Source organism: Lycium ferocissimum, chromosome 5 (assembly GCF_029784015.1).
Source record: "Lycium ferocissimum isolate CSIRO_LF1 chromosome 5, AGI_CSIRO_Lferr_CH_V1, whole genome shotgun sequence".
NCBI classification, from domain to species: Eukaryota; Viridiplantae; Streptophyta; class Magnoliopsida; order Solanales; family Solanaceae; genus Lycium; species Lycium ferocissimum.
The window spans coordinates 73,275,495-73,299,742 of NC_081346.1; the positions used below are offsets into that span (position 1 = coordinate 73,275,495).

General features: G+C 37.0%; 3 protein-coding genes across 3 annotated transcripts; 2 read left to right on the top strand and 1 right to left on the bottom strand.

The window, feature by feature from the left end:
- Positions 1–7,360: 7,360 nt before the first annotated feature.
- Positions 7,361–8,074, top strand: LOC132058015 (uncharacterized). Its single transcript, XM_059450585.1, has one exon. The coding sequence runs from the start codon at positions 7,361–7,363 to the stop codon at positions 8,072–8,074; it is 714 nt and encodes a 237-aa protein (XP_059306568.1).
- Positions 8,075–13,264: 5,190 nt separating this feature from the next.
- LOC132058016 (serine/threonine-protein kinase STY13-like) lies at positions 13,265–14,425 on the bottom strand. Its single transcript, XM_059450586.1, has one exon. It carries the CDS (start codon positions 14,354–14,356, stop codon positions 13,265–13,267), a length of 1,092 nt encoding a protein of 363 aa, XP_059306569.1. The 5' UTR covers positions 14,357–14,425.
- A 2,667-nt stretch (positions 14,426–17,092) lies between these two features.
- LOC132058017 (late embryogenesis abundant protein ECP63-like) lies at positions 17,093–19,293 on the top strand. Its single transcript, XM_059450587.1, has 2 exons — positions 17,093–18,106; positions 18,952–19,293. Exons 1-2 carry the CDS (start codon positions 17,123–17,125, stop codon positions 19,291–19,293), a joined length of 1,326 nt encoding a protein of 441 aa, XP_059306570.1. The 5' UTR covers positions 17,093–17,122.
- Positions 19,294–24,248: the final 4,955 nt, after the last annotated feature.

The window sequence follows — 24,248 nt, forward strand, 5'->3', positions numbered from 1 at the left end:
AAAGGGAGCATAGCTCAATTAAAAGGAGATTTATAAAAGGAGATAGAACGTTAGCACATTTCACCAAAGTTATTTTTTCACACATGATCTCCCAAAGAAGGTGATGATTGATGTGCAACAAATTCGTTCAAGTGACAATCCCGCATTTGTTCACCAAATCTTTGCCAACTTCAACTCTTGAGAGGATGATATTCAAGATTGGAATGCGAAGACTCCGACACCTCGAATATTGGTCTTCGTCGGGGGGAGTGAAATACGCGTTGTACTCTTTTCCTTAATCAAGTTTTGTCCATTGGGTTTTCTTGCAAGGTTTTAATGAGGCAACTCCTCAAAGCGTATTACTAGATATGTGTACTCTTTTCCTTCATCGAGGCTTTTTCCACGAGTTTTTCCCAATAAGGTTTTTAACGATGCACATCATCTATGGACATCCAAGGGGGAGTGTTATGAAATTATGGATGTCCATTTCTCAAATATAATGCTCCTTCCACCATGTTAATGGTTCTCCCTTTTTCTTCCACCATGTTAATGGATCTTCCATTTACTTCCACCATTTCATATATTAAATACATATGTACCACTATAAATAGAGGCATAAATTTTCATATGAAATACACTTGTAACACATTTTGGAAGAATAGTAAAAATCTCTCCTCTTTTGTCATTCTATTTCTATGGTTTTCATCCATTAATATTGTGACTCTTTTAGCTTCATTTTATAACAGAGCTTAAATATTTGAATACTTGGTCCCATTAATAACTACCTTTAAGATTTAAAGTCATACAAGCATATATTCAGACTTGAAGAACATTAACTGCTTCTTCAACTAGAAAAATATAACAACTTGTATATGTATATATCTGGGACGTCACCAAATTTAATGCATCGGTTGAATTTAGGTATATATTTTTCGTACAGATGCTAAGTTACTGGAGATTAATACTATATTTAAATCTTTTTGTGTGAATACTGTTAGAATATGTAATTAGTAAAATATATTTTGTAATATTTTGTAATCTTCTATTTTAGGATAGCATATGTTAGTATTATTTAGTGAAATTAGTTCCTAATTTGTAGCCTACAATTATGTTGTAAATCATGTATATCAACCCATTCATGGGAACAAACATTATTCAAGGAAAACATTCTCTTATATGGTATCGACTAGGTTCTCCTAAAACCCCTAGCATCCCAAAACCCTACCCCTCGCCCGCCAACCCCCCCCTTTGGCCGCCGACCCCCCCCCCCCCCCCTCTCTCTCTCTCTCTTCGTTTTCCTCCTCTTCTCCATGGCCGACACCTCCAAGTTGCATCCCGCGACTACCGTCACCAATATCAAATCATGCATTCCTATTGTGCTTGACTACGAAGGAAGCCAATACAAGAATGGGCTACCCTCTTCAAGCTCCATTGTCGTGCCAACTTGGTGATCGACCATATCCTACTCCCTCGCTCTCCCACCGTGCCACCACCGGCCACGCGCACCGAGAAACTTCGTCGCTAAGGCCCTAGCGGGAACGGGCCGGATGACATTGTTCGGCAATGGATTTATGGCACCATATCCAATGATCTTCTTAACACGATCATTCATCCAGGACACCGCCGCCGAGGCTTGGGACCGCCTTGTTCATCTTTTTCAGGACAATAAATCGGCTAGGGCTCTCGCTCTTGATGCGAAGTTCACCAACACCAAATTGGTGGATTTTCCGAATGTGAAAGCATACTGCACCAGGCTGAAAGTTCTTGCAGACAACCTTGCCAACGTCGGTCACAAAGTTTCCGACGAACGACTTGTGCTTCGCCTTTCGCGAGGGTTGTCGGAGGAATATAAGACTTTCGCACAACGGTGCAAGACCGTACTCCTCTCCCGTCTTTTGACGTTGTCCGTCGATGCTCGAGTTTGAGGAAGATAGCCATGCCGAGGACGCCATTCATGACGCCGCTCAACCGCCGCTCTTGTTTCCCACAATGTTACCTCGCATTTCTGTAATGGACAGCCCCATACCCCGAAAATAACGCCAACAATCGTGGAACTGCGAGACCGTGGCAAGAAAACAACCGCGGTCAGCGCGCGCGCAACCGCAACAACCGCGTGCGGGGCCGTAATGGACAAAGGGGCGCGGGGGCGCCGCGCCACCGCACGGCCGCGCGCAAAGAAGGCTGGAAGAAGCAAGGCCTCGCTGCCCCGTCGTGGTATTATCCACCATGGGCGCTTGGGGGCCGCGCCGTGGGCCACCCCACCTTGTCCCTATCCGACGGGCCGGATGGCGGCAGCCCCGCGGGCGGCAAAGAACCGCGTCCGGCTCCTCGCGCGCCAGGAGTTCTTGGTCCCTCGTCCTCACGGTCGTTTCTACTCACAACCTCGTCATCACATGGCGGGGTATGCGCCACGTATATTGATCGGCTATGCACACAATGTCGTTGAATCCGCCCGATGACGTAGAATTGGCACATGGACACCGGAGCCACATCTCATATGACCAACTCCCAAGGTACTCTCTCGTCTTATTATCAATTGAGCAAAAATAATGGCATTGTTGTTGGTAATGGTAGCATGATTCCAATTCGTGGTTATGGTCATGCTTCCCTTCAAGTAAATCCCTCTTTAAAACTGAAAAATGTCTTACATGCACCTAAACTCATCAAAAACCTTATTTCTGTTCGTAAATTTACCATCGATAATATGGTTTCTGTTGAATTTGATCCTTTTGGTTTTAATGTGAAGGATTTACGTACGGGGAACAAACTCATGAGATGTGAGAGAGTTCGGGTGATCTTTATCCATTCTTCCCAAATTTTCGAGCCATCTCGCCATTCGCACCATCTCGCTTTTAGTGTCATCTCTCTCATCCGGCACTCCGTTTAGGTCATCCAGGGGATGTTATTCTTAGTTCTTACGTAGTAGTAATTTGATTGAATGTAATAAGGCTCGAAACAATGTTTGTCATTCTTGCCTTCCGGGGAAATTAATTAAATTGCCTTTTTATGACTCTCTTTCAACTACTACTATGCCCTTTGATATTGTTCACAAGTTGATGTATGGACCGCACCTCGTTCTTAGCTCATCCACCACGTACATTATGTTTTATTTCTTGACAATTACACAAATTTTCTTTGGACTTTTCCAATCAAAACAAAGTCCCAGGTTTATGATGTTTTCTTTGTCGTTCCGAATTTCATTCGCACTCGCCTTGAAAAAGAAATCAAAACTTTTCAATGTGACAACGGGCGTGAATTTGATAATAGTCTTTTTCATAAATTTTGTGAACAAAACGGGATGTGTTTCCGCCTTTCTTGTCCCCACACTTCCCCCCCCCCAAAATGGTAAGGCGGAACGGAAAATAAAATCGATCAATAATGTTGTTCGTACACTTGCCCATGCATCTATGCCCCCCTCCTATTGGCATCACGCTTTGGCCATGGCCACGTACCTACACAATATTCTCCCTTCTAAACTCTTAGCATATAAGTCACCCACTCACATTCTTTATCAAAAGAATCCATCCTACTCTCATCTTCGAGTTTTTGGTTGTCTATGCTTTCCTCTCTTTCCCTCCACACAAATTCATAAGCTACAATCTAGGTCCACTCCATGTGTCTTCCTAGGATACCCTTCCAACCATCGGGGGTACAAATGCTATGACTTATCGAGCCGAAAAATAATCATAGCTCGGCATGTGTGGTTTGATGAAAATTCCTTTCCTTTTTCACAAATGCATACTCTATCTCCTACCTCATATGATTTTTTAGATGATGATAATTCCCCATTGAGAATCCACTTGTTGCATGACCAGGCCGCTGCTTCCCCAATACAGCCCCTCCCTCTCGTGCAACCCACCACCCGATCTCCCCTACCTCTTCTCCTTCATCGCCAACCGCCCTTGCCAGTCCGCCTCCACCGCCCCCACGGAGTTCCCCCGCTGCCAGCCCTTCCCTCTCCCACACTGCCCCACCACGGCAGCGCCCCCCTCTCCCGCAGCCACCCACCCATGCATCGCATGACTACACGTAGTCAACATGGGATTTTTAAGCCCAACTCAAAGTACCATAATCAAGCCTTAAGTGTCACCACCAATTCCATCTCCCCCATTCCTCGGAATCCCGTTGGTGCCCTTAATGATCCGAATTGGAAGAATGCTATGCAAGATGAATATAATGCTCTTATTAATAGTAAGACTTGGGAGTTGGTCCCTCGTCCTCCAAATGCTAATATTATTCGGTCTTTATGGATTTTTCGGCATAAAAAGAAATCTGATGGTTCTTTTGAGAGGCATAAAGCCCGTCTTGTAGGTGATGGCAGGTCTCAACGGGAGGGTGTTGATTGTGACGAGACGTTCAGTCCGGTGGTCAAGCCGGCAACTATCCGTGTGGTTCTTACTATTGCTTTATCTCGCTCTTGGCCCATTCACCAGCTTGATGTAAAGAATGCTTTCTTGCATGGCAATTTGAATGAGATCGTCTATATGTATCAACCTTTGGGGTTCCGGGATCCAGCTCGTCCTGATCATGTTTGTCTCTTGCGTAAATATCTTTATGGTTTGAAGCAGGCACCACGGGCTTGGTATCAGCGTTTTGCTGAATATGTGGCAACCATTGGTTACTCCCATAGTACATCTGACAACTCTCTCTTCATCTTTTGTCGTGGGAAAGATATTGCTTATATTTTGTTATATGTGGATGATATTATTCTAACTGCATCTTCAGACTCTCTCAGACTCGGCATCATGTCCAAATTAGCTACGGAATTTGCAATGAAAGACTTGGGTCCGTTGAGCTATTTTTTGGGGATTGCAGTCTCCAGGGACAACAATAGCCTCTTTATGTCTCAGAGTTCTTATGCGCAGAGGATATTCTTGTGAGCGGCACAGCATGTCACAAAGGTAAGCCCCGCCCCACCCGGGGCCTGACTCAAAGGGCAAACTCAGCGCTTCTTCAAGCGCCCCGTATGAGGATCCTACGAAGTATCGTCGTCTGGCTGGTGCTTTGCAATACTTGACATTCACTCGGCCTGACATATCATACGCTGTCCAACAAGTTTGCTTGTTTATGCATGACCCCAAGGTCCAAAGATATGGAAGCATTAAAACGCATTTTGCGTTACATTCGAGGTACGATTGACTTTGGCACACATTTATACAAATCCCTCACGTCACTCCTATCATATACAGATGCTGATTGGGGAGGATGTCCAGACACTCGACGCTCCACGTCGGGTTATTGTGTCTATCTTGGGGATAACTTGATTTCTTGGTCTTCCAAGCGCCAACCTACTCTATCTAAGTCAAGTGCTGAAGCAGAATACAGAGGGGTTGCTAATGTTGTCTCTGAGTCTTGTTGGATTCGTAATCTGTTGCTTGAACTCCATTGTCCTATTCGTAAAGCAACGTTGGTCTAATGTAAGTGCCATTTACTTGTCTGGAAATCCGGTACAACATCAACGTACCAAGCATATCGAAATGGACATTCACTTTGTTCGCGAAAAGGTTAGACGTGGCGAAGTTCGTGTCCTACACGTTCCGTCCCGTTATCGATTGCTGACATTTTCACCAAAGGTCTTCCGCGCGTACTATTTGATGATTTTCGCGACAGTCTAACCGTTCGTAAACCTCCCGCTTCGACTGCGGGGGTGTGTTAGAATATGTAATTAGTAAAATATATTTTGTAATATTTTGTAATCTTCTATTTTAGGATAGCATATGTTAGTATTATTTAGTGAAATTAGTTCCTAATTTGTAGCCTACAATTATGTTGTAAATCATGTATATCAACCCATTCATGGGAACAGATTATTCTAGGAAAACATTCTCTTATAAATACAAACATTGATTTCAAAAATTTTGTAGATAAATTGAGAATATTCACATCCTACATTAAAATTTACTAGGCATCACAATTTTTGACTCAAACACATGCTAGAATATTGAAAACATCGTAATCAATAGAACAGATACTTGTTTCACAAAAAAAAAATATTGTTTCACAGAAAAATAATACTATCAGAATTAACAATAGTAGTACATTTATTTGTGAGACGCCACACGAACAATAATTCAATTAAGCATTCTCTTCAGTCTTAGTCAAGGAAACATGATTGTGTTTGATTTAATCAACAGGTTGAATTCTTATATTGGCTGTTTCCAATTTTTAATTATGGAGTAGTAGTATGAGTACAAGCAATTATCCCAAAATGTTCATTTTAATAAAGTGTTTGAAGCTTCGTTGTACCATATCAAATTCAAATTAGATGGAGTAAAAGTCTAGGTTCACTGAATCTGTTAGCTTTCCTGATCCATTTTATTTTAAAATGTACTAGGTTTATTTTCTTGTTTACCCTTAGACAAAAAGTAGATCTAGACAAGTTGTATTATACAGATACAATATTGTGTCCATAGAATAAACCAAAGTGGAAAACAAGTAAACTGCTGCTGCTAACTAATGAGACATAAAATGCTCACGACTATCTTTTTAAACTAAACTATACTTCCAACAAACATAACTAATAGAAAGCTCTACCATATTTTACATTACTTGTATATTTTAGTGTATTTGACTGAAGACTAAGCTTTGTCGATGATACGAGGCATTAGTACTTTTCTTAACTTATATACTCACGTTGTAAATAATTCCTACACTATCAATATATTTTAATATGTTGAAATGTTATAACATGTTATATATATTCTCTATTTTTCATGTTACTAATTTCACTTATGGAGGGATAGAGCCCGGCGGCTAAGACACGTCCCAGATAATTGCAATGGAGAAAAAATAATTATAAACTAGATGTTGAATGATTAACACTTTGTGACTTAGTAGTACAGATGGAACAGAGCGATTCAAACGGACAATATAAAATGTAAGAAACAAACAATAATAGGCAATTTTATAATATAGGTCAAATATATGTGCAGTACTAAATTAAACAGACATGGCAAGTTGTAATATAATATCGTATTCAGCCATAGCCGACGTTTTAGACAATATTCATTCCTTCGAATAAACTAGTTCTGATTATTACTATTATTTCCGTTCATTTTATGTGTTTTAATTTAACTAGACCCAGAATTTAAGATAGATAACGTATCAAAATGCCGGTCGAATATTGTATCTTAAACATCTCATGTGGTTATATAGAAGTTACAGAGGAGTACTAAATATAGAAATTGATATTTCTTTAAACAGATCACCATGAAGAAAAATAAAACACTTGGTAAAAACGGGAGAGTTTATCTTAAGACAAGTTGCTCAGATTTGTCACCTTTCTCTCTATATATAAGCAAATCAAGAGCAGAAGCCGCAAATGTATTTCTTCTTAGTAAAATTTTCCTATTAAGACAAACTTGTATCTCTGAAAATTAAAATGGATTCTTATTCAAACGTAGCTATTTCTTCTTTTTCTAATTCTTCTTCCTCTAGCTCTATTCCATTTTCTACATATCCACAAAGAGAAGTAAAGAAAAACAAAACATTACCCTCATATCACTCCTCACTTCATGGAGTTCGAAGGCGCCCAGCAAAACCAATGACCAAACAACCAATTGCCCCAATGCCACCAACACCTCCTAAAATTTATAGAGTCGAACCTGTTAATTTTAAGGAAGTTGTCCAAATGCTCACTTCAGCTCCCGAGTTTCAATCCATATCCATTAATTCTATCTCTAGTTCTGATTCTGGTTCTGGCTCTGGCTCTGGCTCTATCTCTGTCTCTGGTTCTTTCAACTCGAGGCGTTTAAAAGATGTTGCTCCTCCTCCTCTTGATCTCTCACCGGTTTCATTACAAAGAAATAATAGCAATAATAATATCGCTGCACAATGGCGCGAGTTCCTTCGTCCTTTTTCTTCTTCCTCAAACAACCAATTAGTTGAATCAATCGAGACGTGCATTGACTTAACAACAACGTCTGAGGCTGAAGAAAGATCACACGTAATGCCCCGGATTCCATCAGAGAATTATTTTGGGTCGTGCAGTCCACTGGCTAATTTTCCTCTATCACCTGCCTCATTTGCATGGTGCTCTTCTATTCTTTTTAGCCCAGGCACGCTTCCTTCACCAAACGCAGTTCAAATCATTTGAGAGTTGTAACTTATTATAATCGTCATTGTTTAAAAATGGGTATTAGTATATGTTTACCTTATGGATGGATCAAGAATTTGAATTTGAACGAAATTGTAGGTATCACAATTCAAATACTTAAATTGCTGTTTTCTTCTTTTCTTTTTTTTCACTTCCATCTTCACCTCCTATTCAAAAACATGATCAGATTTGTTGTATTTCCAATTTTTATTTCTATTGTATGGTCTGTGATTATTTGTGCCCTGTTTGTGACTGCTCAAGTGCGCTGTGATTTACTGTTAATTGTTTTTTTATTTTAATGGTCCAACTGATGATATAACAGAAGGCTTTGAATCAAAAACAGTACTCTAGCTTGTAAGTTTTATGATTACAATTTTTTCTTACACTAATTTGGTTTACAATTCGACTACAGCAAAAGCTTTTTCCTCTTTTATCACATAATCTTACTTTGCAATAACTCAAAAGACAATCCCTGCCCCCAAAAAAAAAAATTAAAAAAAATGATGTCTTATATCAGAATCCGATTTCTAAGTTAGTCGTGATCGGCTTTCGGGTCTAAATTAGACCAAACAAACTAGCTTGTTCATTCTAACTTATACTATCATGAATTTAAAAAAAAAAAAAAAAAAAAACTTATACTATCATGTCACTTATAACTCAATGTACCTTTAAAATAAACTTAACTTTCTGTTCTACTATACCTTAATCAAAATAATCTTGATATAGGGTGTGTTCGGTATGGAGGAAAACATTTTCTGGAAAATGTTTTTCAATTTTCTCACGTTCGTTTGGTCAAAAATTTTGGAAAACATTTTCTTTTAAAAAACATTTTCCTCAAAATTGGGGAAAACGACTTCCCTAATAAAAGTAGGGAAAACAAGTTCATTCCACCAACCACCCTACCACCACCCAACCCAATCCCAACCACCAAACTCCAACCACTCCCAACCCCCACGCACCCCACCACCCCACCCACCGAAGAAAAATTTTTTTTTTTTTTGAAAAAAAAAAAAGTTGACTTTTTTTTTGCACCGCACCCTACCCCTCTCCCACTCCCGCACCCCTTCCCCCTAGCAAAAAAATTATTTTTTTTGAAAAAAAAAAGTGTTTTTTTTCCACCCCAACCCCCGTCACCCACCCCCCCCCCCCCCCCCCCCGCGCAAAAAAAAAAAATTAATATTTTTGAAAAAAAAAGTTTTGACATTTTTTTTGGTTTTTTGCACGCCGCACCCTACCCTCCCCCCACCAACCACAAAAAATATTTTTTTTGAAAAAAAAAAGTTTTGACATTTGTACCCCCCCCCCCCCAAAAAAGAAATTGAAAAAAAGTTGACAATTATAAAAATTGAATGTTTGCGTGGTTAAAAATTAAAACTTTTGGAAGGGCTGATGGGGTATTTTGGGTGGGGGTGTGTGGTGAAAAGATTTTTTTTTGGGGGTAGGGGGTGTCTGGGGTGTAGAAACCCGCAAAAGACAATAAAAAACTTCAAAAAAAAAAAATTGGGGTTGGGGAGGGGGGTGTTGGTGTCGTATGGGTTCCATGCAAGTGGGGGAGGGGGGTGATGGGGATGTGGTCGTATAGAAAATTTAGAAAAAAATTAAAAAACTTCAAAAAAAATGTGTGGGAGGGTGGGTGGGGTGGGGGTAGGGTGCGGGGGGGAGGGGGTGGTGTATGGGTTAAGGGAGTGGTTGGGGGTGGGGGTGCAAAAAATTTAAAAAAAATAAAAAATGGAGGGGGGTGGGGGCTTAGGGATGGGTGAGTGGGAGTGGGGTGTTGTAACACCCCGTAAACTTGAACTAGGTGTGAATATGTAAAAAAAAATCTAGTATTAAGATGATATTTTATCTATATGAATCCATTCTTGGTGAATTCGGGTGAGGATGGTCGTTTTGAAGTCAAACCAATTAGTGAAGTTCTTAAGGCCTCTTAAATTCGCCTCTAAGTTTTGTAGGTCTGTCTTCAGGCGATTTTTATGAAAATGTGTTGCGAATTTGGAAACACTTCCTCAATGAAAGTTGTAGATCTTTGAAATAGCTTTCCAACGGTAGGTCGCCCAGCCCAAACGAAGTTACGTACAAGAGGTTATGTCCATTTTACCGAACACTGTGCAGAACCGACACACGCCGCCTTTTCAGGCGCGTGCGATGGCCCCGCAAACCGGGCCAATCGCGCAAGTCTGAGTATTGAGCTGCAGAATATCGCGCGATGGTCCCGCATCGCGGACCCATCGCGTAACGGGTCCGATTTAGGTCAAAAAGTCGGTTTACGCGTTTTCGCTATATTTAAGGTGGGTTTATTTCCCAAAGACCCCATTCACGAAAATTTACCCTAAAGTCAATAAGAACAAGTCCCAAGCCTCAAGAACCCTAAAAGGTAAGTGTTATCATGATTCTAGGTTGAATTCAAGTCTCGATTCCCTTTTCTAACATCAAACCCATGATTCTTAACATGATTTTGTGATCAAAACCTGTGGTTGCAACATAATTCTTTCCAAAGTGATTCAAGCTGTGGTTTGGGTGTTCTTCATTAGAAAAGTGATTTGTTAAACTCTGTTTAACAAATTAAGGTATGTCTCCCTTTTAAAAATCTTATTGTGATTTGTATGTCTCTTTAAAAAATAAAATCCTTTTTGAATATAAAGGTAATTGATATGTCTCTTTTGCAAACTCTCTTGAAAGATTGATTCTTTATAAAAGCATGTGTTGAATGATATGATGAATTGGTTTCACACTCTCGAAATTTATTACATGTTTTGATTAATGGTTAATGTGTGCGCGAGGGGACAAGCCCACATTAAATCTAGATTGTAACAAACCCTATATATGTATGTGATATTATGAATCATTTTCTTCTATAAGAGATGATCAAATGATGATGGTTAATTTTTGGTATTGATGATTTTACAAAGGAACTATGATAAAGTAATTATCTATGATATTATGGATTTTCGTAATGGCATAATGAACTTTAATGCTATTTGATGGTGTGACTATTTTGAGACAAATTGTGAATCGGCTTCTATGCTATGAATTTTGGTTGTTGTGTTTGGCCTAGCTACTCGGGGAGGAAGGGTAGCCACCATGGATCCTAGTGTGTCATTGCCTAGCCATTCGGGAGGAAGAGTGGCCACCGCCGGGTTCGCTACCTGGGTGTGATTCAAGCCTAGCTATTCGGGGGAAGGATAGCCACCGCCGGGGTTCGCTACCCTGGGCGTGATGTATGCCTAGCTATTCGGGAGGAAGGATAGCCACCGCGTACTACATAGTCCGGTGTGATTTATGCCTAGCTATTCGGGAGGAAGGATAGCCACCGAGAATTATATGTTCGGCGTGGTGCGCTATGCGCGATATGCTTGATTCTTGGGTCCGTATTGGCATGTGTGACATTCTTATTCTCTTATGGAATTGTTGACGACTATCTTAATTGATTAAAAAGGGCATATTTGAAGTTGTAACTTAACAAGAGGCTTTATAAGTGGGTTTTGATACTTATTATCGAGATACATAAATCGAATAACCGCCTTACGTTGATTTCATATGATTTTCAAGATCGATTTCTTCATGTATTATTTTACTTTATTTTCGTATTATTCATTGTCCCCGAGGGCACTCACCGAGTACGAAGTACTCGTGCATACCATTGTTGTTTTTGATGGTATGTTAGGTAACGGGGAAGAGCAAGTTCGTGATACTCTGAGTGCTTAGGAAGGACTTTGTCGTTGCGGATAATTTGGCGAGCCCACACATTCGTTCGTGGGACACCCCGTTGATTTACTTATTTGTTACGTTAGTTGCCCGGCCGCGTCCCGATGAGTCGACTATTAATCCTTTATCTTAGAAGCTCCTAGTATACATTTGTGGGTAGTTATTGAGTTATTGATTAACTCTTAGGCACGTTGTTATGTTTGACAAGCATAGATAACTAAAGACTTCCGCCGATTTAATTCTTATATGCGTGATTCGTTTACCTTTATTTTTATAAACCGTTGAGGCGAATGTGAACCCGGCGGGTTCAAGTATTATTATGGTGTTGCTTAGGTTCTTCCGATGTTGGTCATGACGTCGGATGCCGGCCACGCTCTGCGCGGGTTTGGGCGTGACAGTGGGGCGGGGCGGGGGGTATGGGGTTGGGTTAGAGTTGGTGAGGGTTGGGGAGGGGTGTAAAAACAAAAAAAAAAAAAATCAAAAGAAATTTTTTTTGGACGGGGTTAGGGGTGGGTGCCCGGGAGTGCGGTGTGGGGGTACGGGGTTGGGTTGGAGTTGCCGAGGGCCGGGGTGGGGGTGAAAAAAAAAAAAAAAATCAAAAGAAATTTTTTTTTGGAGGGGTTAGGGGGGTGGGTGGGTGTGAGTGGGGTGTGGGTGGGGTTGGGGGTGGGGTTGGGTTGGTGAGGCTTGGAAAGATTTTAAAAACGTTTTTATCAACCAAATGAACAAGAGAAAATAAGTAAGAAATTCACTTATTTTCCACTACCCAAACGAACATGAGAAAATAAGTGGAAATTCACTTATTTTCTAGGAAAACATTTTCCTCCATACCGAACACACCCATAATCCAAATGGCAATCTTTTAATAATTGAATAATATCAAGAAAAAAAATATTACGCAAAGTAGGCGATCATAACCCAACATTAGTACACGTCTATGGAGCCTCTACTAGAGTACGGATTGCGCAGGACATGTAATTCCTGATTAATCCTCAAAATAAATAAAGAATAAGTAAAAAGTTTACTTGTGTAAGTAATATGTTAATTTACTGGAAAAATTATAATTCTGGAGATGAATGCCTATAACTTCGACCATGTTTATCAAAAATTGATCTTAAAGTAGATAAATAAGCAACACGAGTTATATTAAGGACTGCAGCTTAGTGAACAAAATAGAAGTCACATCCACAGAGGTATATTCTAATCTATATATGTTACGTTACTAAGTACTACATTTATTTTACTATAGTACGTAATTGAGTTGTCAAAATATTTTTTGAAGACGTGGCTAATGATGTGAGACTACTTAATCACAGGAATCCCTTAATGTTTCGAGATGATTGATCTCTTGGGGCCAAAACGAAATGAAACCGGGTACAAGTCATTTGCAAGCCAAGGAGCTAAAAAGAATGATTTCTACAAAAAATAAAAAGAATGGCCCTAAACATATACAAGCTTCTCTGACCATAGCCAACCTATTGTACATTATAATCTTTTTCGTCTTGTCAAGCAAAAACAACCTCGAGACTCATTTTGTGCAGCTTCAGATGTATCGATGGCTTCCAACATCAGCACCACCTCTTGCATTTCTGGCCTCTTTTTCGGGTTTGCATCCCAACATTGCTTCATTATATTGGCCAGATCATTTGGGCAAGAGTTTGGTATTTCTGGCCTTCGACTCTTGTAAATTGTTGGAGATGTCTGAGAAAGAGTAATTTGGCTAGGATACGCAATTGAACAACAGTATATCTCCCACAAACAAATTCCATAACTATAGACGTCACATTTATGATCATATGGCAGACCAGCAAGAACCTCAGGAGCCATGTACCCCACGGTGCCAGTTTGGGCAGTCATGTCAATAGGACATGAAGCCTCAACTCTAGAAACTCCAAAGTCTATTATTTTCACTCTTCCTTTCTTGTCCACAAGTAAATTCCAACTCTTTACATCTCTGTGAACTATTTTCTTAGAGTGAAGGTAACTCAACCCTCTTGCGACATCTAATGCTAGTTGAATTACAGAATTCAGTGGCAACCTTTTGATACTGTGTTTTAAGAGATGTGATGTAAGAGTGCCTCCCGAGACATATTCAACCACGATGCAATATCCTTCAGCATAGCCAAATGATTGTTTTCTCAATGAATGATTTATCGCATCAGAATTACACGGAGTCACCAAGCCATTAGGTTTAACTTGGGGCAACCTCTTTGAAGCTCCGATTATCTTTGCGATGTTTGGGTGATCTAGCTTGTACCATATAGAAACTTCTTGCGTAAAAGCCTTTGTTATTACAGCCCTTCTTTTTTCATTGCTCATATCAAGTATTTTAACTGCAACTTCTTTTCCATCATAAAGACCTTTGTAAACTGATCCATATGCTCCTTGTCCAATAAGATTGTTGACTTTTAGTTTCTTGTTAGGATCCAATTTCCATTCTTCTTTGTTGGTGATGACTTCGACTTTCTTCGATTCTTCACAACCCTTATGATCGCTAAACATTCGATCTAACTGTCTCTCAAGCTGCTCGTCCATTCTTTTCAAATCAATCTCTGCTCTAGTTCTTGTTTTCGCCATTTCGATCGAATTTTTTTTGTTTTGGGAGAAGAAGAGAAAGAAGAAAACCTAAGGGTTTGATGTTATTAGGAGTTAGTTCCTTCTAAAAGATATTTCGGCAATAGACTTTCTGTTCTTTAGTAAGTATATATAGTTTTGTATAGGTATCCAAATCAAAGTTGGAAGTGGAAAGGATTCAAATGAGATTTATATAAAATCTCATTCAGCAAGTGTGATTTAGCATCTTTTCTTTTCTTTTCTATTTGGGAAACGTGGTGTACTTATTTTAGGAGTGCTACTAATGGAAGCATGAAATTAGGAATAAATTTTTTTACTTTCTCAATAAAAAATACACGGTAAATCTTTTTTTTTTTTTTTTTAATATTGCAAATCCTTTTAGGCTTCTAGAATTTGCCAAACCTAATTCTTGGCTACATAGATGGCAATAGTTTGTAGGGAATGTATATAGGGAGTCAATTGACCTTTTGTTTTTCCTCCTCCGGCCCAATCTCCCTTGGGCTTATCTTGATTTGGACCTATTAACAAACAATGGGCAATTTGCAGGATTGGCCTTCACTGGGGGTGGTCTTTAATTTTTGTCCCTCAAATTGGTGGTCTTTAATTTTTGTCCTTCGCTAAAAATCCCTTGGTTTCGGGTTCGAATCCCCCTTCAGTCAAAAATTTAAAAAAAAATTGCAAGGTATAGTTTGGATTCGCAAGGCAGAATTTTGGCCTGAAGGTAAAATTCTGCCTTAAGGCAGAGTTTTGCATGGGAAAAGTTTTGAGGCAAAATTCTGCCTTGCGAATCCAAACATCTGTCTTGCGAAAATTCATTCTTTTTTTTACTGAATTAGGGTTCGAACCCAGAGCCTCGGGGTATTAGGCGAAGGACAAAACTTAAAGACCACCAATTTAAAGGACAAAAATTAAAGACCACCCCAAAAGAAGAAGAATCCGCGCAAAAAAAAGACAAACAATTCATTTGATGAACATTTTCAGGCCAGCTAGCATTCGAGGCTTCAAGCCACTGTATCCATTTTCATATAACCCAATAGAACATGAAGTCAATTCCCTTTGTTATATACTATAAGAGTCAGACTAATGTAAAAAAAAATGTCACATTGAACGAATTTTTAATTTAATAATTTTTTCATATTTAAGATTTTAAAACCACCTAAAATCTCCTTTGGGCTTATCTTGTCATTGGATTTGGACCTATTAACAAAAAATTCATTTCATGTACATTCTCAGGCCAACTAGCATTCGAGGCTTCAAGCCACTGAATCCATTTTCATATAACCCAATAGAACAACATGAAGTCAATTTCTTTTGTTATAAGAGTTAGACTAAAGAAGAATTATAGTATGTTTAGCCAAATTTTGAGGAAGCTAAAAGTGCTTCTTTTTTTAAAATTTAAAAAAAAAAAAAAAAACTTATCACTTTTTTCGTGCCAATTTATGTGATACAATCATACAATGATGGTCATGTCATGACGACAAAAGGCACATCTTACAATAGCAACATGGTTTAAAAAAAAAAAAATTATTACTTTTTTTGTCCCAATTTACTTATTACCAAAAACATGGTAATGACGACAAAAAAGAACTAACATGATAATATTCTTTATAAATAAATTAAGCTATAAGTAATTATGTAATTATAAATACAATAATATCTTAAACTTTAGATCAAAAATGAAGGAATTGGTTCAAATTTTCTTAACGTATTTGTGATTTCAATGATAATAAATAAAGCATATTCAATGTTGCATTATACATGCTACAACATGATTTTTCACATGGACATGCAACTGTATGTTACACTTTTAAAAGCGAAAAGTATCAACTTTTATAATAAAAAAGTTTAAATCATGACAGAGCAACTAAAACAATACAAGGGAACATATCATACGCTAAGAACGACGTTTAAAGAGATATTACGTGAGATGCTATAACATACTATATTTTTTTTTTCTTTTAATGATGCTATACTTGACTCTCATATACTAAATAATTATAGTTACAAATAATATATATATTTAATTTATTTTAATTCACATTATTTGCATGTTCAATAAATATTAAATTCAACTATTATATATGTCCGCGTAACAAAATTCATTTGTCATTTAGATAATTGCATTTATTTAAGAAATAATGTACGTATTCTTCTTATATAAGTTATTTATTTATTCACGCGATACACGAGTGCAATGCACCTACACTTAAGACTAATTTTCTTAAAAGCAGTTCTTACAAGTATATTTTTTAAAAGAAGCAGTTTTTAGAAATTTGGCCAAATAAACTATTAATCTAAATAGTTATTCACCCGATCGCTTAAATTAAAAATAATCGAATATATTTACATAATTTATGTATAACATATGTATAATTACGTATAATTAGTGAATGTATATTAACTTTTGATAAAATGAACAATAAACTTGACCGATTATTTATGGACAAATTCCACCGATCTCAACTCTCATTGACATGAAACCAAGAAACTTCTTCTCTTATCCACCACCTCGAATCAAGAACCATTTTCCTACACATTAAGCTTTCTCCTTACATTACAAGGACACCTCTCATTGCTACGTGTCAAACACCCACAACACTCTCCACGTATCATTTCATAATCCTCCCTTCCTCCACGTGTCCAATCAAATTTCTTAACCACCTCAACATATATATACCATTCCCTATTCATTCCCATCTCAATACACACTTCAATCAAATACCAAAGAAAAAAAAAAATATCAGTGTTTTTTAGAAGGGAAAAAAAAAAATGGAATCTAGGCAAGCAGTAAAAGAAGAAAGGGCTGAAGCAGCTGCAAGAGTAGCAGCAGATGAACTTCATGATGTGAATAAAGAAAGAAGACAAACTGAATATGAGCAAAAGCCCGGTGTTATTGGCAGCATAATTAAATCAGTTCAAGGAACTCTTGGACATGCTAAAGATGCTGTCACCGGAAAAGCTCACGATACTGCCGCGGTCACCGGCGACACCGCTGGGATAGTGGCGGATAACGCAAGACATGCAAAAGATACTACTGCTGGTAAAATGGGTGAGTATGCTGAATATACTAAGGAGAAGGGTAAGCCCACTAAAGAATCTGCTGCAGAAAAGGCACAACAAGCTAAAGATAGTACTACTGGTAAAATGGGCGAGTATGCAGATTATGCTAAGGAGAAGGGTAAGGCCACTAAAGATTCCGCTGCAGAAAAGGCAACACAAGCCAAGGACACAACGGTCGGGAAAATGGAAGAGACCAAAAATTATGCTGCAGATAAGGCCAAGGAAGCGAAGGACACAACTGTAGGAAAAATGGAAGAATACAAAGATTATGCTGCAGATAAGGCAAAACAAGCAAAAGACAGTACCACTGGTAAAGCAGTTGAGTACAAGGATTATGCTGCAGACAAGGCGAAACAGGCAAAGGATACAACTATGGATAAAGCAAAAGAAGCAAAGGACACAACTATGCAGAAAAGTGAGGACTACAAAGATTACACAGTCGACAAAACTAAAGAAGGGAAAGACGTTACGGTTGGAAAATTGACTGAGCTGAAGGATAGTGCTGCAGATGCAGCGAGGAGGGCGATGGATATGTTGACGGGTAAAAAGGAAGAAACTAAGGAGAAAATGGCAGATACTGCTGAGGCGGCGAAACAGAAAGCTGAGGAAACTGCGGACGTAACTAAGCAGAAGGCCAACGAGACGGCTGGAGCGGCCAAGCAGAAGGCAGGAGAGACTAATGAAGCTGCCAAGGTTAGCCGCTTATAGCCCTTCTGCTTAGTATTTTCGTTAGAATTTAGAATACTGTTTTTGCTAGAATTTAGAATAAAACCATGGTAGCATACTTTTATGCAAGAATGATCGGTAACGGTGTTGTTGTACATTTGTTATCAATAAAATGTTGCACCAAATTTAGAATCATTTCTTTATGCTCAGCTCGTGTGTTAGGGTGTTAGCTATATCCATCTTGATCGTATGTTACTGTTGGCTACTATTATAATCGTATTTGACATGAATTTTAATTTAAATTATATGCGTTGACGGTGTAAATAAAATGTAACCCTTATATGTTAATGGTTGGCTATCACACGTTATCACATATAATTTGACAGTATTAATATCTTAGACTATATAATTACTAGTAGTAAGAAAGATTGAAAAATTATAACGAACCTTGCCCCTTTTTTTAATCCTCAACTATCACAGGAATCTCCTTATTTGTTTTCTATTTCAATTTGAAAATTATCACAGGAGTGTACAGAAAATTTGTATGAAGATTGTTGGGATTTTCATCCTTCAAAAAGTAAATAGGAAGAATGAATTAATCAGCTGGACATAGAGAGGCAAAAAACTCTTCAATATGATTAATTTGAAGAGTTCATTTCATTTATAATTATGTGAACTTACAACTTTATATAATATGTTATAGCGAGTGAGCTGTCTTATTTTAAGTTTTTAGGTCATTAGCATCAACTTTGTCGAATGTTGCGATGCAAAAAAATTTAGAAGTAAAAGCTGTTGGCTACTTATTTTATCCTCTTACATATTGTGGACACATGTTTAATTGATAGATAAATGAATAATAGTGTCATTTGCAGGAGAAGTATCATGAGACTGAAGAAGCAACAAGAAGAAAAATGGATGAAATGAAAATACACGAAACCGATGAGAATAAAGCTTCTACTGGTGGTGGTGGTCTTTTTGGTGTGCTTGGAGGTATGAAAGACGCAATTAAAGACACATTAGCACAAAAACACACAACCGATGAGACTACCGGAGGAGGATCGAAGCTCGTGGTGGACGTGGACGTGGACGATACACGGGCTGGTAAAACGGCGGCAACACTGAAAATGGCCGATCAGGTGACCGGTCAGACGTTCAATGACGTTGGGAGAATGGATGTTGATGAAGGCATTCGATTCGTTTTTTATTATTTCTGATTGATTTGTTGAAGCTAAGGACTATTTTCTACAGGGTTAACATAACAAAAAAAAATGTGAAAGTGAAGTACAAATAAAACGTTACATATAAAACAAGATTCTAATGATCAACACCACATTACATATACCAAAAAAAAACGATTTTGCAAGCTTTTCAAAGAAAAAACAAACTGGAGGCAAGATATGCATATTTTGCACTAAGTTAAATAAATATTACTTCACTATAAGTATTGCGCATATATAGTTAGACTATTAGAGTATTAGATGATCTATTTTGGCATGTATTTTGTGCAACTTTTTAAGTAAACTTGGTTGTCTTTGTATTTTGGTTTGTGTTACAAGTAGTAATTCATATTTCTGTTTTGTTTCTTGTGAGTACTTCTATTTAACTTCAAAACTTGAATTTAAATCCACATCCTTGGATACACACACTACAAGAACTATCCAAAAAATAAAAATTAGCTCACATTGAATTGTCACTAAATAGTTTGTTGCTTGTAGCTTGTATAGCTAACAGATCACTAAATAGTTTGTTAGCTTTTAAGTTGTATGTAGCTAACAGAGTATTTGGATGATAGGTCGGTAATTTATCCCTAAATAGAATTATTAGCAATGATTTGCTAATTTACCCGTAAATAGGATTATTAACAATGAATTTTGTCCATAGTAGCGTTTAATTCCTGTTTTTCAGATATGACTAATAATTTTTTCTTTTACTTCAAACCTTTATATTGTTGCAAAATGTTGGTTAACGGATATAGTGGGCGAATGAGACGTTAATTTTCATCTCAGAAATGTCGCGCAACGAACTTCTATATAGTACATGAAAGTTGTTGTGTATAGGTGCCAAGTATGAATTTGTGTATATATGGTGTATATTTCTTGTATATTTATCATATATTAAGTATATACTAACACTGGCAATAAAAAATTATGGCTAGGCGGACCTAAAAAATTTTAGGTACCTAGCAAAGATTCTAAACTTCCCTTGAAACTGTTATGTTACCAACATAACTAAAATGATGGGAAACTTACACAAATAGCTACCTTTTAATACTTTCTAACTAGTTATAGCTACAAGTTGAAGATTTATAATTCGTAGCTGCTTTTGGCTGTATTATAGTTGTATCTCGCATTTTTGAAATACATTGAAATACAACGAAATACAGCGAAATCCAAAACACGTTAGAGTAAATTTAGGCTTTATTTTTGGAACATATTTTTGTAAAAAATTTCTGATAGAAAAAATAGGCTATATTTTTGGAACATAATATTCTTTTCCTTTTTAAATAGTGAGTCGTAAATCAACCATATTTCACACAAATCACTGAAGAGTAAAATCAGGTCCTATTTATGGAACAGTTTTTTTAAAAAAAAAAAATATTATGGAATTCAATTTAAAACTTTCCATATATCAAGCATAACGGTTATTCTTCCATAAAAGCTTACGAATCTCTCTCAACTTTTATCACAATCAAAACTTTTTAAATTCAAAAACCACTAAAGTTTTTAAAATGTCAAATACAGAAAAATATACACTGAAATATGGTTGATTGTTTAAGAAATATAAAGCTGTAGTATGCGTATATACAATGGAAATACAAAATGCGTAAAATACATTGAAATACGCATAAAAGTTGTGAAAACAAAGTGTAGTAAAAATAGGCTCTATATTTGGAACATTCACTATATTTACACCACAAAAAGATAAACACATTGAAATACAGCGAAATAATATACTGAAATATACTGAAAATTAGATATATTGTTTGTTAATACACGAAATACACCGAAATATCTTGAAATATTTTATCAAACACTTGGTGGGCATGAAGCTCACAACTCATCAATGGTGTTCTCATGGGAAAAAGCGAGTCATCGGAACATTAGGCTCTCAGTCAAAAAGTATCAATCACCAAACCCCTGAAAGTCTTTCACCAAATGCCAGGTGCCCATCAATCCAAAACTAGTATATCATATCAACTATGCTTGAATTCTAGTTGCTAAGTTCCTTTAACCGTTCCACCCTATTCAAACCAATTCATTCCAATACTAAATCAATCCAAAAATTATACATTCCAGTAGTTAATTTACTATATTTGCTCTGACTATTTAATTAATTTCAACAAAAAATACATTTCTACGGTTCCAATAAACCAAAACACAAAGCTTCACTCCCGTCGTCCTTCACCATTGTTAGAGCTCTTTTTATCGACCGACTATGGTTTGTTACCTCGTAGGATTCTTCGATTTGTAAGAGAAAATGAGATCTAGGGTAGGTGATGGAACAGAGAGAGAAAGAGGGGTGAGGGAGAAAATAAATTTGGTAGGTGAGAAAAAATCAATTTAAAATACTAGGAGATGGAACGGAGAGAGAAAGAGGGGTGAGGTAGAAAATAGATTGAATAGGTGAGAGAAAAATATTTGAAAAAAAAAAAAAATTGTGAGTAAGTGGGAGAGAGGTACCTTATTTTTAGAGAAATACATTGCGATTCAAAAAACAAAGTTATAGATGGTAATTTGATAAATAATTAAGCTACCAAATATAATTAAAAAAACGATAGTTATTACTAATAAATAAGTCTTAGAGGTAGTTATGGGCTGTAAATTTTCCTAAAATGAATGCTAAGTCCATGACTCACTTTAATGTTGGAATAGCCTTTTGCAGGCCTCCAAATGATGGGCTGAACTGAATTGATCTATTGATTTTTATAGCCCAGTCCGATCCATTTTGACACTCCTACGACTAGACAGTAGTTAGAGATTATCAGCGTGTCTTTTTTATTTTTCGCTGAAAGAGAATGTTTTATTCTACAGTACTTTCTATTCTACTTTCTACTATACTATAAATGAGAATAAGCACACCGCAGGTCAACATATCTTCTTTGGCATTTTTAGGGTATTTTGGTCATTTCAGTTGAAATTGAGCAATTGTATTGGTGGAGAAATTGTTTGTTGTAGCTGTTAATGTGTTATATTTTGGCTGCGCAGGCCTTTTTGCCATTGTTGATTCGTGTCAATTTAAGTGCAAAGTGGAAGCTTACCTTTGTGTGAGTCCCGTTCCCACTCTTCAAATGATGTTTAATCTTTTAAGTTTCTCTTTGATAGTTTGTCATTTTTTATCACACAATCAGCAATGCACATTATTCTTTTATAAAATTATCCCACCTTAATTAGCATACTTATATTTTCATAAAATTATTCACACAATTAGCATACATCATCCTTATGAATTATGATGGAAGAGGTTTGTCGGACAGTAACAACACTTACCATAATTCGGAAAGTACATTAGCTACATTATTGGCCTCCCGATAGATATGCTTAATTTCCATGATGTGTAGTGTCATCATTAAGGACCTGCAATCAGAAATTAAATGTGAGCATAGACCGGTGTCCATTTTGTGATGTGAGTTAGTATTCTTTTTTGCCAATGGACTAACACCACACTTTGTTAATGGATTCACAACTCATAACTCTGACAAAACAGAGAAATCAATTGCAAGCTCTCAAGAAGCAACAATGGAGGAAATGAGAAATAAGCTCCCAGATGTGACTGGAGAGGATTCGGTTGAATGAATGAATATTACAAGTACTGTGTTTGTGTATATAGAATGAGGAGAAGAGGGAAACTAACTAATCCTACAGCTGGCACTAACTAACTAAACGACTCATTCAACTAAAATATCTAAGTCTGTGCTGAGCTAAGAGTTGCTAAATAAATGAATGTGTTACATTTAAATATATTCTTGGATATCTCAATCTGAGAATCAATGGTGCCGCTTTTACTAGTTCGGGAATCCACCCAACACTCTATATGCAATGGACAGAGATTCAAATATTGTGCCAACAGGAGAGCTGCAAGTTCGCATCGAAAGCTCCGATTTGTGTTAAGCTTATCAATGTATATGTGTTGTATATTCGAGATTTGCTTTGCTTCTTATTTTTGTTTCTCTAGCGAAGATTTGAGATCAAAAGTTGAAATAAGCTTAAAATTGTTACTATCAATAATTCAATATGAACTTCAGTCTTTTTTGTCATATGTGTACGTAACAGAAAATTTCTAAGCAATCCACAAATATATAAAAGCTTCTTTGGGAATTTCTTTTACAATATATTTCCAAAAATCCACCACAAACAACTGCCCCCTTGAAAATTATTGCTATTTAAACTTGTCATGATTGTAGCATTGAAATTAAAATACATGTGCTGGTCGGTTCTGCTTTAGATTAATCAGATTATTGAGTCAATCTAAGAAATAAAATTCACATATATAATGTTTCTTTTTCTCTTCATGTATATTTAATTTGCAAAACAATATTGTATAAGACAATATATTAAATTACTTTGGTAGGTTCGACTTACAACCGAAATGATGTGTGCAGTTCTTTTCTCTTAATAATGTCATCAACAAATATTATGTGACGTTAATCATTGCAAAAGATAATTCAATTGTTGATACCCACTCAAATAATTGAAACTATAATCCCCTTTTCCAATGTGTCACTTCGTTCTAACAATAACTTGTGACAAAGACTTTCTGGAGTGCCATCGGGTGGAATTTATACCTTACAAATGTCTTGTTTTCTTTTTTGGTTCATTTCAACAAGTATAGTTTGTTTATATATATTCAGTAAATTTTAATTTTAATATTTTTATTTTATCCTTAATGACACTGTATAGGAATGACATGACATTTTAAGATCACGAGATTAAATGAGTATTTTTGATATGTTATACAGATGTTAATTAGTTTAAGAAAATAAGATTCAAAAACTTTCTTTCCATTCTTAAATTTGGTATCCGTTCAAACTAAGATACATAAAATGAAGCTGAGATAGGTAATCAATTCTTATCACTTGTTGCGACTTCTTTTTTTTTTTTTTTTTAATAAGTGTTGGTCTGGACAAGCTGATTATGTACACCTCGATTAATTTCAAGGGGTAGTTGTTACC

What these genes read in the sequence shown, in the direction of transcription:
- LOC132058015 (XM_059450585.1), top strand. Translation starts at nt 7,361, where the DNA reads ATGGATTCTTATTCAAACGTAGCTATTTCTTCTTTTTCTAATTCTTCT.
- LOC132058016 (XM_059450586.1), bottom strand. Translation starts at nt 14,356, where the DNA reads ATGGCGAAAACAAGAACTAGAGCAGAGATTGATTTGAAAAGAATGGAC.
- LOC132058017 (XM_059450587.1), top strand. Translation starts at nt 17,123, where the DNA reads ATGGAATCTAGGCAAGCAGTAAAAGAAGAAAGGGCTGAAGCAGCTGCA. An exon ending in AGACTAATGAAGCTGCCAAG is followed by an intron (nt 18,107 to 18,951) that starts GTTAGCCGCTTA and finishes TGTCATTTGCAG; the next exon opens with GAGAAGTATCATGAGACTGA.